At 31.4% G+C, this 19163-nt stretch overlaps 1 protein-coding gene across 2 annotated transcripts in view; it reads right to left on the bottom strand.

Moving 5' to 3' along the window:
• The window catches only part of LOC134529388 (kinesin-like protein costa), a 215075-nt gene that overhangs the window by 119227 nt on the left and 76685 nt on the right, over positions 1–19163 (bottom strand). For both annotated transcript variants that reach the window (XM_063363403.1, XM_063363404.1), the window contains 2 exons: positions 18413–18642; positions 6334–6542 (listed from right to left, as the gene is read on the bottom strand). In XM_063363403.1, the coding sequence (XP_063219473.1) occupies positions 6334–6542; positions 18413–18642 (439 nt within the window). The remainder of the gene's footprint in view (positions 1–6333; positions 6543–18412; positions 18643–19163) is intronic.

The following is a 19163-nucleotide window of genomic DNA, read 5'->3' on the forward strand; positions in this document are numbered from 1 at the left end:
TTACCACAATTTTCACCGACTTAAAAATTATAGATACTATAAATTTGTCTGTTCTGAACATGATCACTGTCTCTACCAATATGCAGTTTTGATACAAGTATTTGAACTTTACTTGCAATTGCCAGACTAGTAGTCTCAGGGTGGCACAATCCTCATATTCCCTGGACAACTGGGGAGAATTAATAGAATCAACTTTATAAATATATCTAATAGGCCATTTAATATGTTCTCATGGAAAAGTCAGATTACTGCCAAATTAATAAGGATTGGAACTTATCTCCAGTACAAAATGTAATAACGTGTGTTACACACTCAAATTTACTTTAGGATATTGATAAATCCTTCAAAACACAGTAATTTGCAAGCTATGTTGCCAGAAGATTTTAAGACTTACTGCATCTCGTAGGTCGAGCACTCCTACTTTGTAACTCTTTCTAGAGTTACCCTAGCCTTATCAATAGTACTAGGTATATAAAAATTCAAAAAGAGCAATATTTTATATTTTTTCTAACCAGAAACTAGATTACATATAGTAAAAATCTTGCAGCACAATTTAGTGTCTGTGTAGAATGTTGTCTATTTCCAAAAGGAAGTTCTTATTTTGAATAATTTAAATGTGTGCCATAAATTAAATAAAATATCCTTATTGGCCGGCTGTGGCCCAAGCCAACAGATGCAATAAAACAGACATACTTAACTCCAGACGTGAATTAACACAAAGATACAATAAATACATCCTAATTTTAAAACAAAAATAGTTGGAAACAGTAAAACAATCAAAATAAAAGTTTATGTTAAAATAACATCAAATAAATGCTGCCTAAAGAATGCGGGCTTTTGTTGTGATGTGGCCTCTCTAGTATCATAGAGTAATGTAGTTCATAGAGCAGTACTGTTTCAAATTTCTTAAATATAAATACATGAAATATATCTGCAGACACAATGGTTTAAAACATAAATAAACAGTTTTTAATTGACCCCTGTGATTCTTCAAGTCACATTATAATGTATGTTTAAGTATTTTATTGGAATTTATCACAATTGTTTATAAAAATTTTAATGTATAATTATAAATAATTTTTTTTATTACTAAAAGTACAAAGATATAATAAGTTTAAAAACAATATCAAGTATTGCAGATGGAAATAAATGTATTGTTCAAGACTGTAATTACTTTAACTTGCCAACAAACAACTAAAAACATTAAGTACATATGGGCATGTAACTAATATCACCAAAAAATTCCTTAAATTTATAATCCTCACTCAAAAAAACATTAGACAACACAAGGAATTGCTTTTAGTCTCAAGATGTTTCTGATATCTATATTAATATTAAAACTGTTTGAGTCAAAAAGTCAGTACAATGGATGAAATAATGTAAAACCTATTGTAAATGGCTTTTTACATTATTGAAAACTAAATAATGTAGTTTTTTTGTCTGTTTGTTAGAGCATCAATTGAAAACTACTTAACAGATTTTGATGAATATTTTGTATTAGAAAGGTTATTGACTAACTTAAAAACTAGGCTATATATAATTACAGAATTCCACTCATAAGGGGGTGAAAAAGAGGTAAATATGGTTAAAATATAATTAATTATGTCTCTGAAACTAATCAAGCATAAGAAAAGATATTGGGTACCAATAATTAACATACAAAAACTAACAACCACAATTTTACCATTTTGTAAAATTCAAACCCTAACATTGGTAAAATGTAGGCGTGTATTTAAAACAATAAAACAAACACTTCCAATTCAATTAGAACTAGATAAAAGAAACAAAAATTTTTTTTGCATATAGTTAAGTATAGCTTATTTTTTGCATTTATTAAAAATTTGTCTTTTAATGGGGTTGAAAATGGGTTCAAGTGTTATTTTATTTTAAAATATTGTATCTACGAAACTTTCAAGTAATGGTAAAAATAATAAACTAAAAGTTATTACTTTAATTATTTGCAAGATTTCATCCCTAAGGAGTGTAAAGAGGTTAAGTTTTGTTTAAACAAAAAAAATTCATATTTCAAAATCTACTAGATTTGAGGGCTAGAAATCAAGAATGAACAAGCATATAGGTTTACAACTTGTATTTTTTTGAGTTTTTCTTTCATATTTTAATGGTGTAAAAAAGGGAGTAAGTTTTGTTTTATCATAAAAAATTCTTATCCTTATAGCAAATAAAGTTGGATGTAAGAAACTTAGCATAAATAACGTAAATAATTATTTACGTAGAGTACTTTACTATTACACGATATTCGACCCTAAAGGCAGTGAAACTGGGGCACGTTAGTTTTTATAGTAATAAATCATATTTTCAAGCAAATTAAGATGAAGGTTAGAAACTGAGCAAGAATAACGTACAAAATTATGATTTAACATGTTTTAACCTTAACAATTTTTCTAAATTCAAAGAGGGTGAAAAGATGGTCAATACTTTTATAAGAGTTTTAATTTTGAAGCTAATCAAGCTGGATTTAAGTTATGTGGCATTATTTATAAAAATGCAAAATTTACCAACTTTAATTTACATTTTGAAGTTCTATTTTCTAAAAGGTGGAATATCGTAAACATGATTTAAACATTAAAATATATCTTCTGATTAATTCAAACTTAATTTAAGATACTGGAAATGATAAAAAAACATACCTTCAGATACTTTCTCTTATCTAATGTTTTTTTTTTTTTAAATACCACCTCTTAACTTGTAACAATGGTTAATATTACTTAAAAACTAACAAACTTGTGGAATTCATTAAATCAGTATTGACCAGATAAATTTAAACTTAATATAAATATATGATTATTATAATTGTTTTAGAGTTCACATCTGCAGTAAAAAGAAAAAAAAAACAGCATGAGTTTGGTTTTTGTTTGGTTAGTGGCTATTGCCATATTTACTTTGTTCTGAATTATTACATTGGCATCCGTGTGGAAAAAGAGGAGAGGGGTAAAAAATTTGGGGATTTTGTTTAAGTAATACTGAGCAAACCAAGAATCAACTTATACAATGGATAAAAAATTTGATATCTGTATTCTACATTTCACATAAAGATGTGATTGTATCAAATATCCTTAAATAATGGGAGGTGTTTGTAATAAAGTGAAATTATTTAATTATTCGAGGCATAGCTTTAACCATAGTAAATGAATGTGTTAGGGTTAAATTTTGGCACACACTTCGTAAAATAAAATATATGCATGTTTAACCATTTTTTTAAATTGTCAACCTCATGAAAAGGAGGTATGTGTGAGTTCATCATGGTAAAATATATCCTCGAACACTCCAAAACAGAAGTTTTAAAATCAGATACTTAATCTATAACAAAAATTAAAAAGGCCTAGGCATAACCACTTAAAACAAAAATATTATTCTTAAACAATTTTGTTATCAAATAAATCCTTTATGGACATAAAAATATATTGTGTCTATTTATTTAGTATAATGTTTTGAATTAACCACATATTTTCTTTCAATGGTCAGCTGTTAGCAATACTCTGAATATGTGTGTACGAAGACATATGTTATTAATTAGTATTAAAATAAAATAATTTTCAAACCACATGCTTAAAGGGTATGTACCTCCTTCAATAATTACTTAGACCAAGGGTGGCCCTTACTTTCATTTACATAGCAGTCAAGTAGTAATTTCCTGTTAGTGTGGTCGGTGACTGCCTAAGTCTTAGTGGGCCATGGGTCGACTGCAGCTGACTTAGACCATTGATTGTTAGCATACTGTCTGTCTCAATTTGCACAAGTAAACATCTCACAAATTTTTCATCAGTTGATCACATATCTTTAGTTCATTTCAACATGTAAATAACATTTATACACCATGCACTTATAAAATTAATTTTTCATGGCTTAAAACAACTATCATGTGAACTAGTAGAATATCATTACTAAGTACTTACAAGGACCTCAAGTTTTTGTACTTAGTATTAAAAGTACTTAGTACTGAAAAATTCATACATATTGTTCATTTCAAAGAGAAGAATCATTAAACCAATTAAAAACATCATTATTATAAGATACATCATTAACATTTAGTGAAAATCTGACCAGTTTAAATATTGGTGTTTCTGCATAACTGAAGTTTATAAATTTTTTAACAAATCTGTTACTACAGTAGTTTTTAAGGATGTATGATACTCTGTTGAACCCAATGTTATATGCCATACAAAGATTTCCTGACCTCTTCTGGAACCTTTTCAGAATTAGAGATGATTTTTTTTCCTATTTCTAAACTCTGAATAACATTCGTTGCTGTCACAGGTGGTTCAACACAGTCAGCTTTTGATGACTGTGATTGTATAACTTCACTAATGATATCACAGTCAGTCAAAACTGGTGTTGTTTCTATTTCATTATCAACAAAAGCATACATAGTCTGTGAATGAAACTGCATCTACTGCATGGAGGCTAAAAGTACTTGCAATACTTCTGGGTCAATGTCATTGCTTTCACATGTTTGTGCTGCAGTATGGCTTGCATCCTGGTTTGATGTACTTGCAGTGAGCTCATCAGCATTACAGTTTACAGTGCCAGACTTTCTCCAGCAGTTGGCAATTGTTTCTTTTTGAAAATTCCATCAGTCACCAGTGATCATCTCAATAGCCTGACAAACATTGATGATGGTGGGAACTTTCAACCTAATGTTGATGAGAAAACTGTCAACGAAGCATGTTTGAAATTTGCATCGGCATTCCAAATAAGGCTGCCACTGAGAAGTGCAGTATGGTGGAAAAAACATAATTTTGATATTTTTCCAGTCTAACATCAAAACTGTATACTGTGCAGTTGTCCATTAACAGAAAACTTTTTCTTCCTTCTTTTTGCATCTCCTTATCAATTTTCACCAGCCTGTTGGAGAACAGTTCTCTCTTAATCCATGTGTGGGTGTCACTAGCATAATCTGCAGGAAGACAAGAAACTCCCTTGAAGCACCTGGGATTCATGTGTTTTCCAAATATTAATGACCACAATTTTTTTCTTCCAGTGGCATTGCAACAAAAAAACACAGACCATCTTTCCTTTGCTTTTTTCCTTCATGTGGATTTCTCACCTTTATACACCGTTGTCCTGTTAAGCAGAATCTTGTAAAAAAAAAGGCAGTCTCATCAGCACTGAAATTATTTTCTAATGAGTAATGCATAAAAATACTCTCCAGCTTTTCTTCCTTCCACTGGTTTGCCACCACTGTGTTTACATCTTTATCCTCCCCACACACAACTATCCATGATACACCATGGTTAAACAAAGATTCTTCAAGCAATATTTTTTTCATTTTTGTGGAGTCTTTAACAATTGTACTCACTGTCATCACTGCCATGCCATATAACTTCGCAACTTCAACCTGCTTTTTTCCTTTGTCCAGTTCTGTGAGCATTTCATTTTCTTTAAGCATGAATTGCTTTAGTTTATTTTTATCTCCAAGATCATTTATTTTTGTAGCACTAATACAATTAGGCATCAAAAACATGTAGGTAACGTGAAAATAAATCCAAAACAATAAAAATTACGACATTGACTTCAAACAATACATTAGAGTGACACTTTCTCTTGAACTTCAGTGTTTCGATGGATCCAATGCTGTTGAGTTGTACATGTTGCATATTGTGTACATTAATCTATGGTAGAGCGTGCCAACGTTTGTTTAAATGTTTTTTTAAGGTTATAAGTTAGGTTGCAGTGGTGTAAATGGTTGCTTTTTGTGTGACATATAATATTCATCATTTAGCTGGATATTTATTTATCAGTTTAAGTAAATTTTGGAGTAGTAATGCCATGCTGCTAGTGAAATTGATATGTTATAGTGAACATTAAGATACTTACAAACAAATTTGCATTGTAAATATTTGATTTTCGACATGATTTACGCAAAATACATCAAAATTAAAAATACGTTATAGTGAGGTACGTTCGGAAGGTATCCTATTGAATGTTTTACAGCATAACAAACTAAAAGAGTAAAGACCATTATCAAAAAAAGATAGTGAACATTCCGTTATTTATTAATTTAACTGAATCACAATTTCAAGTATTAAATTTAGAGATTTTGTACGAAATAAAATGTGATATTTACTGAAGCGAATACAATGTTAATCATTTATGTTTTGGTAGGGATCATTAAAAATCTTTAATATTGACATATGGGATCAAAAAATCAAATTAAAATTCCCATACTATAATACTTTTAACACACCTACAAGGATGACTGATCATAAAGAGGCATTTACAAGTAAATACCTAAATATGTTTGCAAGCCAAATTTTCCAATTTAAAAAATCTTCTGAAAGAATAAAACAAATAATGTCTTGTAAAAGTGTTTACCTATTCTGTACAATGATCTGCCTTCATTAATGCAGTCACTTAAGCCATGATCACTTTCTATGCACTCTTCACACTCTTGTTTCAAACATAGCCAGCGATGAATCTGGTCTTTCAGCTCTGCAGGCAGAGTTGCACTGGTGGCCAGTTCAGCAAACAGACTTTCAGCACTTGCAACTAGTTTTAGCCACTGAGATGCTGCAAATGATAACCTGCAAAACAATGTTTTCTACATTTCAAGTAGTGATAAGATGCAATAAAAAACATCAAACATTTATCTCAAAACAAACTAAATCATACATACGTACTATTTTGATGTAAAGAACACAAATAAAAAATACAGTGAGAGCATAATAATCCAGCCCATTTGGGCCCACGGGTGTGCCAGATTAGTCATTTTTCTGCAATATTGTAATGCAGTTTTAAAGAGAATTACAAACAAATTTATAAAAAACACTATGCAACATTTTAAAATTGTTGGAATGATGTTTTGAGACTGCAAGGTGATTTTAGAAGTATATTTTATGCTGATTTCAAACATGATTTTACTATTCCTGTATCACGTAAAGTTTTTATACAATTCAATTTTGAATTTTTTTTAAGGGGCAGTAAGACACCCCTGGCCTGAACAAGCATTTTCGAATGCTAAATTGCACATAACTGCTTTAATACTTTGTTTATAATGACAATTGTGGCATATAATTGAGATAATAATGTAAATGAATTATTAAAACTGAAAACATTAAATAAAAAATGTTACGTTGCAAAAGAGAAAATTGCTGAAAAATTAAAATTAAGTTGGTTTTCAACAATTTTCTCTCTTGTAATGTAATATTTTTGGATGGTTTCACTTTTAATAATTCATTTACATTATTATCTAAATTATTTGCTAAAAATTTTATTTATAAATGAAGTATTAAAGAAGTTATATGCTATTTAGCATCCCAAAACGATTGTTCAGATCAGGGGTAAATAAAACCCCTTGAGTAAATGAAATTTTTGGATAGTGAACAATTTATTCGAGTTTCATTTAAAAGTCGTGTATTTCATAACCCAGTATTAAATTGCAATGCACTTGCATTACAGAGGACAATGGCATAATATATTATACTCACTTTAAAAGTCTATGACTGTTATGAAAACACAATGGTATATGACAATTTAATTCATCATCTTCGCTGATTTCACAACAAGATCTGTCTGGCATGGGTTGAAACTTCTCTTCCACGATTGTCTTCCTTCAGCAGTGCCATATCTTTTAAGCACGAAGCAGTGGTCCTCCATCATCTTTACAACCCATCTTCCCTGGTTGTGGTATCTCTTTTCCATGTCCTTTATGTCCTGGTGAAAACATTCTCCTTGTTCTTCACTGACATTGCCGAGATTCACAGGGAAAAAATAAATATGTGAATGTAAAAAATAAGTTTCACACTCATGTTACATCCTAATTTCATGAAATCCTCTTTAATTTCTTTAACCATTCTTTTGTACTCTGGATGTTTTTTGTTACCTAAAACGTTGGCCACAACTTCTTTAAAAGAAACCCAAGCCTTTTTTTCTACAGGATTCATTGTATTTTCAAACATACTGTCCTTGATTAATTTTCTGATCTGCGGTCCCACAAAGACCCCTTCCTCCAGTTTCGCATAAGATATTTTTGGAAATTTTGTTACCAAATACTGGAAGCAGTCACTTTCTTTTGGAAGTGCTTCAGTGAACTGCTTAATTAATCCAAGTTTAATGTAGGAGGAAGTAATAGTACCTTGCTTTGTTGAACAAGTGGTAGATTTATTATGTTCTGTGAACCTGGTAGCAGGTTTTTTTCTTTTGGGCCAGTCTGTCTGCTTCCAGTGTTTGTCTGTGGCTCTGCTATCCCATTCACACATAAAACACAGCATTTTTGTGTAGCCAGATTGTAGACCAAGTAGCATACCAACTATTAAATCACCGCAAATTGTCCAAGAATATTTTTCATAGTTCACACATTTTAGCAGAACTTGGAGATTTTCATATGTTTCCTTGAGATGCACTGAATGCGCAATGGGTAATGAACCAAATAAATTTTCAATATGTCAAATTACTCCTTTAAGACTACTTTTGAACGAGTTTATAAATAACCTCCACTTTCATGGATCGTAAGTAACATTAAAGAAATTCGATAAACTCTCAATATCACAACAATAAACCAGAGTCTTCTTTAAAGAATTTTATTAATTCCTTCTCTTGAGTCCTATACCAAGAGAACGAAACTCCAGGTTGTAGGAGATTTTTTTGCTTTCCATCTTGATCCAAGTAATTGAGCAGCATCCTTTATCAGATTTAAGTCACGAGTTAAATTGCTAAGTTCATTTTGAGTGAATAATTTTAGATCAGAATTTTCTTCGGACTTGTAATCAGCATCATCACATTCATTTTCTGAACTGCTCTTCTGTAGCACATTTTCGACAATGGGAGGTGGAACTGGGATAGGAAGAGATTCACAATGTATAACTCAAAGGAATGTTCGGATATTGTATGTTCTTCTTGGTTTTTATGTTATGACCTTGAACATTAACCATACAGAAATAACAGTCATTAATATGATTTTGTGGCTCCCTCCAAACTATTGGAATTGCAAAGAACATTGATTTTTGCACCATTTTCCCACAGTCTCAGTCCCTCGACACATGTACGACATACCTTGTGCAGTGCCCAGTTTTTGTCTTGATCACCATGCTTTATGCTGAAGTAAGCATAATAGACATTTCTCACAAAACTACTGATGTCTTGTCTTTGCTTAGCAGTTACATAACTACCACAAATATAACAGAACACGTTTGGGTTATTTAAACACATACAGGAACTCATTTCTCAAATATAACCTCACAATACAGCATGTTAACAATTAATTACTGTTTCCCTCCTAAAGCCAGCTGGGTGTAACAAGTGCTGCCAACTATTCCCTCCCACCAAAATAAAATTTCCCCTTCGCAATGAAAATTCCCTTTGTAAAATTTATGTTTAAATAAAAAATGAGTTTCCTCAAATTGCAAAAAAACTGTACGTGATAGGAAAACATGGATTGCATATCTGTAATCAGTGTAAAAAATACTTTAGGAACACCTAAGATAAGAGAATCATAGAAAATCATGTTGCATAGTGTAATCTGCAATGATATTTCATTTCAGACTGTTGAAATATTTATTAAGATATTAGATAGTGAAATTTTAATTTATTTAAATAACGTACTTCTTCCAAAAAAATAAATGACTTAGAAGAGCATATACAACACTTTTCATTGCCAAAGGAAGCATTAACACAGAATCGTGCCAAACTTTTAGCAGCCAAAGCAAAGTCCATTTTCAGTAGCCTGTTGCAATAACATTTTATTAGCCACATGTCTTCCAAACAAAAACATAAATGTACTCAATGTAATGTTATCACAAAAAACTAAGCATAAACACAGAATTATGATTTAAGTTTTAGCAAAATGTGTGTGCGAAATACATTTTCAGAAGTTTCTAAAGAAAACTTTATTAAATTTGCAATGAAAAAAAAATTGTTTACGAAGGTAGACATCTCAGTAAAACAATACTATACAAGGGACAATGTCAATAAAACAAAAACAATAAACATGGAATTGCACCTCGATTTCAGCAAGCAGCCAGCAAAAATCCCATTTTAGCGGATTGTTACAAAATAAAAAGGTTTACTATTAAAACACAAAATAAGTTTTCAAGAAACGTGTCTTCTGAAGAAAGTTTGACTAAAAATGGGAATATTTGGTGCCTTGTCACCTAGTATAGCATACATTAGTAGCATTGCAGGCTCTTTCCCTTTAAACATATAAAATATTTGTATAAATAATTTTAAGTTTCAGAGGCAGTTTCAGAGAGCAATGTGTTGTTATGCTCAAATTTCTCATTAGTACCTGTTTTTTAAGTATTTCTGTTAATTTACTTAATTAGCCGCTAAACATTATTATTACCAATTTTGCTGGTGAGTTAACTTATTTCTCTATTATCCTTTGTCTGAAAACATGATGATGCAATGTGACAGTAAATTACATCAGTACTAGAGTGAGAAAGAGAGAGGCAGGTGATGCCCTCAAGTGCACGAGAGAGAGATTGAAATGGTAGTTTATCGCAGAGCGTGGGAACTCAAGGACATTGGTGGACATTTTATTTAGAATTCGTTGACCACAGTCCTCTGTGCAGGCCTGCAACAACACTTTAAAATTAATTTTCAGTCGTCATTCCAAGGACAGTGTCCTTGGCTTATACCGTTAAATTCAAGTGTAACCATGGGATTTTAATATAAGTAATAAATCTTCATTTTGTCAGACATTTCTGTACCATTTCAAAGTAAGTTGTTTCCTTGATTCAGCAAATCTTTTTTGAGTATTTTTGTGTATAATCTGGAACAGTGTTGTGGTCAGAAAATGGTGGCCATTCTGCTAGTGTCAAGGATAACACAGTTAAAATAATTGTTCTCGAGAGAATTTTCATCATGTCATTTAGAGCAACATTTGTACAAAATTTGAACAGTATTTTCGAACCCAACAAATTCTTCAAGTCCAATCTGGACCAATTTTGAGATAGCCGGAAGTCTGGATTGTTACAAATTTTTGTGATGCATGCAGAAAGTTTATTTTACATGGTTTCTACAATCAATTGGTCACGTAAAATAAACAATAACATTAATAAAACCCCAAAAATATTTGGCAATATGTCAAAGTTATAAAGAACGGCTATAAAACAAATTCATCTTTAAATATCAATGGGGTTGTTTCAGAATATCCTATTAGGATTTCAAATTGTATTGCCTTTATGTATTGCTGAATGTCACGCCTCCCAGTATTACAGTGAATGCCATCCTCGATTCAATTCCAATATTTTTCATTTCTGAGAGCTTAGTAATATGGGGCATTAAATCCCTAAAACCTACCAAATCTAACAGACCAGAAGGAATACCCAATTTCATGTTGAAAGGATGTTCTCTCCTAATCATGCCTCTGTTATACCATATATTTAATTTTAGTTTAAAAAAATGAAGTCTTCCTCCAGAAGTGAAACATTGCTAAGGTTATCCAAATTCATAAAAAAAAAGGAGTAGACTACAATAAATTATACGCCCAAATCTTTACTTAATGGTTTCACTAAAATTTTTGGAAAAATTGTGTCTAAGCAACTTAATTTTAACCTTAAAAATAAATTATCTGAACAAAACTTGGTTTTCGATTTGGGATGTCAGATAAAACAAATTAACTTACTTTAATTAACTGTATATGTGTTAAAGTTACTAATAAGGGTCAGGTTTATGCTTGCTACTTTGACCTTGCCAAGGCATTTAATACTGTGAATCACTCAATATTACTTCACAAACATAGAATATTTGGTGTGTGTGATTAATATTTAGGATGGCTTTCTAATTATCTTAGAAAGATGCTTTTTTTTATTCAATTATTTAACTATTCTTTACACCAAACTCCCTCTAATACCCCTCAAGGAGGTACTATACAACCTTTATTATTTAACATCATTATTGATGACATTACTCAGGTTCTAAATTACTCCTCTAGTCTGTGATTTTCTGATGATCTTAAAATGTTTAGAAAGACCACTTCTGAAAACGATTATCATCTACTCCAGCATCACGTTTAGAAAATCTTGAATTGGTGTGACTAATTTTATTTGTCTGAATAAAGAAAAAAACAAAAGTTATATCCTACACAAGGAAACTATTTCCTATTCGATATGTCTACAAGTTTGGTAATATAATCATCAAAAACTTTATACATTAATTAGTAGAATATGGTTCTATAATTCTGAACATCATCCCTTTTGACAGTGATAAATTCAAAAACATCCAAACTTGTCTACTTAAAATTATAAATCAAAAGCATCTTTCAAGAACTTTTGTACTACCTTTAATTGAATGCAGAAAACTTTTAGATTCACTCTTTGACTGCAAATGCTTTAGTTTAAAAAAAAAAAAAAACTAACTATTTCCTAGATAATTATAGTCTTAGAGTTTCTCAATTTAATAGTCGTTCACAATACTAATGATATTATATACAGGTTGATTAACAATTTTAATACCTGTAGATAAATATGTCAATTTTTTGACAGCAAAATAGGCATGAAAAAGTTGTGTGCTAATTTACATAAATGAAAAATTGCAAACAGGCCTTGTTAATTTATGTTAAGTTTTAAAAAATATATATATATATATATATTTATTTTCTGTTTAAATTAAATATTATAACTTATCTCTATTCTGTATTACATATTTATCAAATTATCTTAAGAAAAAAAAGTGTTCCTAAAGTTGTTGGTATTTTCTTTTTTCCTTCCTTTTTATGGAAATCATATTATTGTTATCTTTTGTTATTTGTATCTTTTTGCCTGTTCTTGTGTTGTCTTATTTTGATTTGTATTGTTCTTTATGTTTGTCTCGTGTTTTGTAGTCCCTGCAGGTATGGGGTGCCTGCTAGTGTCAGTTGGCTATCTGCTGGTAGTGCCTACCTGTTTGAGTTCTCTCCTTGAAAGTGGGGCCAAAACCACACTTAGTGTCTACATGGGTTTGGCATTTGCATGCCTGAAGGACTACAATGTCCTTTGTACATTTTTGTATGCTGTGCTCACCTAAAAAGTTCCCAAACTGTTGTTGGGCATGTTAAAAATTTAAATAAATGAAGTTAAAGGATATCTTATCAAGATATAAATTTGTTTCAGCATACAGACATCTTAGGAATATCTTAGGAATAAAATCACACTGCAAAAGAGCAAATAAAAGCTCCTCTGGTGTTAAAAAAAAAAGTAAACTGAGCTGTGCCCGACTGAATTCTTATGTGTGAGGCAATGCATTTTGAACATGCAGTGTGTGGTTACTTGCAACTCGGGTAGCTTTATTTGTGAGAATCAAAGGATAAGTGAGATAAGCTAGCATTAAATTACTGACAGCCAAGTCATCTATACTAGCAAGGGGAAGAGAGAGAGAAATGTACAACAAAGAAACCATTGTGTTGCGATGTTACGCGCATATCTGCCTTCAAGACAGGTGACTGATTGCATGAGCCATGGTAATGAAATGTTCTAAACCACCATGACTACAGTTTTTAAATTAATCAAATATTAAATTGAATTTCATTTTTTTTAATATACTGGTGTGACAATACAACGCCTACATTAATTGTGGTTACCTATATAAAATATGTTCAATCACTTTTCCTAATAACTATTTCTTCCACTTTTGATGAAACTTGAAATGCTCGAATCACCCCAAAAAAATCTGAACGCAAGTGACTCGATATCACTGCAGGATTACATAATGTACCTAATCAAAGAAATAGGTTTTTAAAAGAGCACCCACTGTAAATGGTAAATTAAATGTTATAACAAATTATTAACTTACTAGTCATTACTACTTAAAGCTGTCATTAAAATTATGATTTTTCTGGGACATACATAACAAATAAGAAAACCAATCAGAACGTAACAAAAATAATTAGGAACTAAGTAAATCCATAAACTCACAACAAAACACACAAGTAAAAAACTTTAATAATGAAATGCCGAATAAAGGTAAGCTTCTTGGTTTTAGTGGTAAGATATATGCTAAAAATGTAAACTATAAAAGTGTCTGAAAAATAAAGGTTCAACCAGATTCTCATATGCATACTAAAAATTTTTGTAAAATACAGAGACACATTTCGATTAGTACCATTGTTATTTTTTTCAGAATGGACAGCATTATATTTCCTGAAGTACTGAAAAATTCTTCCAAGACTTTCACTGCTGGGAAAAAAAAAAAGCCTAAATTATAAGAAAGCAGGAAGTTTACATGACATCAGTTATTGAACAAGTTTTGGCCAAAAATTTTCTAGCTTCTTTGTTGACTTTGAATGCACCCTAGTGCTTCACAGATTCAGTGCTCTGTGCACAGCTGGCCACTTCTCGCTACTCCCTTGGCCAACCAGCAGGGGCAGAGAGAGATCAGAGAGAGATGTGGGAAAGAAGTGCTTATACATGCTCCCACCATGCTCTGTTTCCATGTGCTCATGCTAAAAATATGCTGTGCTGCACTGTACTTATTAGGCCGGATGCCCATGCTGCCATCCCTCCCCCTCATGGAGCAACAGTTTCACATAAGCCCTGCAGTAGGACTGTTTAGAATTAATTACAAATAAATTTTACTAATGCTTTTTTAGAAAAAATTTATAATTATTGCTTAAATAATGATTCTTATGTTATCATCAATGACATGCAGTTCATTATTGGTATCAGCCATACACTAACTGGATTACTGAAACATTTTGACGTGACAACGTCTAATAAATCGATGAACGCCAGCTGCACGCACGAAAAAGTGTCCCACTACGGATGTTCCTGTTTGCTCATTGTACGCATGCGTGGCATCTCTCTTCATGCTCATTGTACGCATGTGTGGCTTCTCTCTTCCACTCAATTGAAACGACCATCGATTTGACTTTTCAATCATATTTTCGTCGTTTGAATTATTAATATTATGTAATTTAACGATCGTCCACCGATTTTCAGCACAATCGGTACGGTTATTTAAAAGTAATGTTGAAAATTCAAATACGTTTTGAATCAACAATGGTGTTTTACAGTTACACATAATAATTCAAATTACAACCGGGATCTTTTGCACAATGTTTTAAAAAATATTGTAACACCTTATAAATAAGTTTGGTGTATTTGGGATGCGTATTTGTTATAAAATCGAGTTATTAAAACGAAATAATATTATTCCCCTACAGTCAACAAAATGATTATAAACTGTATATACAATCTGAAACTATCATATTTCATGCATGGCCTCGTGGCTGAGCGGTCAGCGACGCTATTTTCTAATCTTAAGGTTGTCGGTTTGAATCCCGGCAGGTGTGAATTTTTTTTTTGAACTTGTAAAAATAAATACGGCGCACGTAACATTTCAAAATTAATAAATATATTTGAATAATGAATGCAAATAAAACAAAATTTATTAATTAAACTGTACATTTCATTTCACTCCTTTGTATCCATACAAAATAGTGATTATTCAATAAAAATGATTCAATATTATTCATAAAAGTATGCAGAGGTAGATTTTATCATACAAAAAATAGAAAAATTTTAAAAAAATTCTTCCTCAAAGAATATAATATTTTTAATGCCTAAATGGTTTGGTTGCAAAAACCTATTGCGGCTCAGTCTCAGGCCGAATATGATATTTCCTTTTCTTCTGGATCAATCATTTCATCAATGTTTTGTTATGACGTCACGTTAAACTATCGTCCGTAAACCGACTTTACAGACAACCAATTTTTTTGGCAGGTTAAAATTAACCTTAAAAATTTTAATTTTGTAGTTTTTCAGACACTTTTAAAAGATGTAAGGAATATATCATACATTCAGTACTATTCAAGCAATTTTGTATTTGTAAAATAAAAAAGTATTATTTTTTAATATTGTAGGCAATAATTTTTACTCAAACACCATTAACAAAGATTTTTTGACTAGCACTTTTAAATTAGTAATAACAGAATACACCTGCCCCTCAAAGTAAAACTGTTCGATTTGGCCGGTTTTCAAGTAATGACACCAATGAATTAAAACATGATTTTAAGTAGCAGGTCATAGATACCAAATAGTGCTTTTTTTCAAAATTCATTAATATTTTATTTCCATGTACGTACAATGGCAACAACACTTGTGTCAAATTTAACACAATGCAACACATTAATAACATGAATAATCCAAAAACCATAGTGTACTCTTTTCTTAATAGTTATTCACGTTCTTCATTGTGTATTTACTTAAACCCTAAAAAAAAGTAAAATTATTTATATAACGCAGAAATATTTCTGATGTCCATGTGTGTTCAGTCAATTTTTTTTGTGTGTTGAGACAATTTTTTTTTTGCCATCTCTCAAATCAGCAGCCCACCACTAATTCACCACCACCACCACTTTAATATTTTTAGTTTGCTGTTTCACATCTTTTCCCAGCACGAAGCAGTCTATGATGGACTGATGTTCACCATCCTAACTGTATCTTGTGTGTGTCTCTCATTACCTGTACCAGTTGTTCCCAAACTTCATTCCATTTCTTGCATATAGTTCCAGCAACTTCTTACACTTCTTGAAAACATTCTCTATTTTTTCCCACTTGTGCTTCAATATCTCCCACTACCATCTACCATTCTCTGACCAATCGTTTCTATAATTCTTCCTCAAACTACTTCTCCTCCTCAGCTATGCAGCCCACTTATGGTTCATACACTTGGAGCACCTACAATTTCTTTACTTTGTCACATAAGAAAATTTGTATAATGTGGTTACTGGTGCCTTCTACATCCATCTGCCATCCTTCCTTCCCCGCCAAGCCTATTCCACTTCTCCTTCCCTCGTCATTTCCCGTCCAGTACAGCTTATAGCAATCTCTCAGTTCCATCTGCCCACTACCTCTCCACTTTGTTTTGCTCAGACCAAAAACATCTAACCTCCTCTCGGTCATAACATTCACAATTTCCTTTATCCTCCCTGTATAAGTAACAATATGCAATGTCCAGGTTTATCCATCCGGCATACCAATTTATTTTCTAGAGTACATTTTTAATTTTGGTCGTCAGATTACTAGGCTGTCACACCTCACACAGACTGGTAAGGATACCACCTATAGGCCGACAGGTGAGCCTGAGGTCCAAGCAGTGTAGCAGCCATTTAAAATGCTTTGTACATGCCTGCTACTATCTAAACATGAGTCTTGCCAATGTCATTCATCTTCAGCCTCATTACAATAATGATGAGTTTCCAGTAGCATTTACTCTACTGCGGAGCTCAAAACCCTCATACAAGGTCTCCTCCACCCAAAGCCATTTGACCCTGTTGGGAGTCAGGTTATTTTCAACAGCAGCTTTCTATTTGTAACCCAGAAATGTTATGACTAATGTAAACAATGCAGCCCAAGATATTTTTTTTTTAATTTTGTAATTTATTTTACGATTTTCATGCTCAAAATAATTCATAAGTTTGTTTAAATGTAATTAGACATAAAATTATTACAGTAAATTCAATAATTCCATTATTTATTCATGATTAAAATGTTAGTCAAGAAACACAATTCAGTGGTTGAAGAACAAATTTTTCATGATTCAAATTCTCTCTTATGAAAAAAAAAAACCTATTTCATTACACAGCTGTTTTGATTATCACTACATTTTTCTGGAACAAATTAGGGCGTTAACTTCGAGGGATAGGTGTACGCTATTTATGTGAAATGGTAACATTTTCACAAACAAGATCCAAATGGCTGCTCTAAAAAAGAAATAACTACCTCCCCTATCTTACCAGACCTATACACACTTTATTGCACTGGTGTTATATTTTTACTTTATCTGCCAGCTTAATCACTATCTTTCATATTGTTACATTTTACCACCAGACTTCTATCTTTTAATATGATAAACTCAGTAAAGACTACTGGAAAATAAATATTATTTTACAACTTGGTTACACACAGAAAATTTATTTATTTTTGGTGAGTCAAATAAAAAATTTAATTCTCTGAAAAAATTCCAGCACAATAATAAAATTGAGCAGCTTCAAAAAATTTTATTCTAAATAACATATCCTACAAATCTCAATTTATCAATTTCTGGTCCTGAAAATTTTTTTTGCCACATGTTGTTAATTTTAGTTGCATATCTAGTGTTTTCTCTACTATTGAAGAAAGCCTCAAAGTGGCCTAAAACTTGTTTTTTTCGTTGAGTTCTATTGGAAAATGTTTTGTTCTAACTCTTTTACTGTCTATAATAGTCTCTACTTGAATAAAATACTTGCAGAAAATTATAAATGAGACAAAAGAAAAAGGTAAGTGAAAAGTGTAGAAAGAGATAATTAATAAAGAGAGAAGTAAATTTAAATGACAAGGACAAAGCAAGAGATAAGAATAAGTGCTATGTTTAATTTCTAAAAAACCTAGTCAAGTGACACAGCTAGGAAATAGAGAAATAACACACAATCCTAAACTAAACTTACTTATACTATACTATTGTGCAAGTCTCATGTTTCACCTATTTCACTTTTACTAACCCAAACATATCAGTACTATTTAACTTCGCCAATTTTGTCTGTTCTTCTTCAGCCTCCTTTTCTGGTGAATTAATACAAATTATATTGTTGAAAACTTTCATGCCCAAAAAGTTCTTCACATTACGAACTCGAACAGCAAGCTGTAATGTGTGCAGAGTTCCGCTGATGTCCAGAGAGACAGGTGATAAACAACAAATCAATAAGGTATTGGCAGTTCCACCAAATGAATTCTAAAACACAAACCAGAAACATAACTTTTGTTTTATCTCTACAATGTTTACAAAGAAAAGGCATAACATTTAGCAGTAATAAGACAGAATTCAAAAAAATATAAAATTGTTTAGAATAACTTCAAAACAGTAATGTAAAATAAAATCAGGCTACAAATTCCAACTTAAATGTTTTCTTTCCACTAAACAACATCCTTTTATTTTACATCTAAAAATAATACTCACATCATAAAAAATCCTTCTAAGCATTTATGTCAGTTGCAGTAAAATACAAATATATGGGCTCAAATATATCTTTAATATATCTATATTAGAGCAGTGTTTCCCTAACATATTTGGATCCAAAATCTTGGAATCTGTGGCACACTACATACAGAATATTTGTCTCAGTTAAATATTCATTTAAAAACTATGTTCCTATGTTTATTTGTTATTGGATTTGAGAATAATGTTAAGTAACAACACTGTTTTTGGTATTCTTAAACACGGCCTTCCTCCCCCGGCTAAGAAGCCATTCAAAG

Source organism: Bacillus rossius, chromosome 2 (assembly GCF_032445375.1).
Source record: "Bacillus rossius redtenbacheri isolate Brsri chromosome 2, Brsri_v3, whole genome shotgun sequence".
Taxonomy (NCBI): Eukaryota; Metazoa; Arthropoda; class Insecta; order Phasmatodea; family Bacillidae; genus Bacillus; species Bacillus rossius.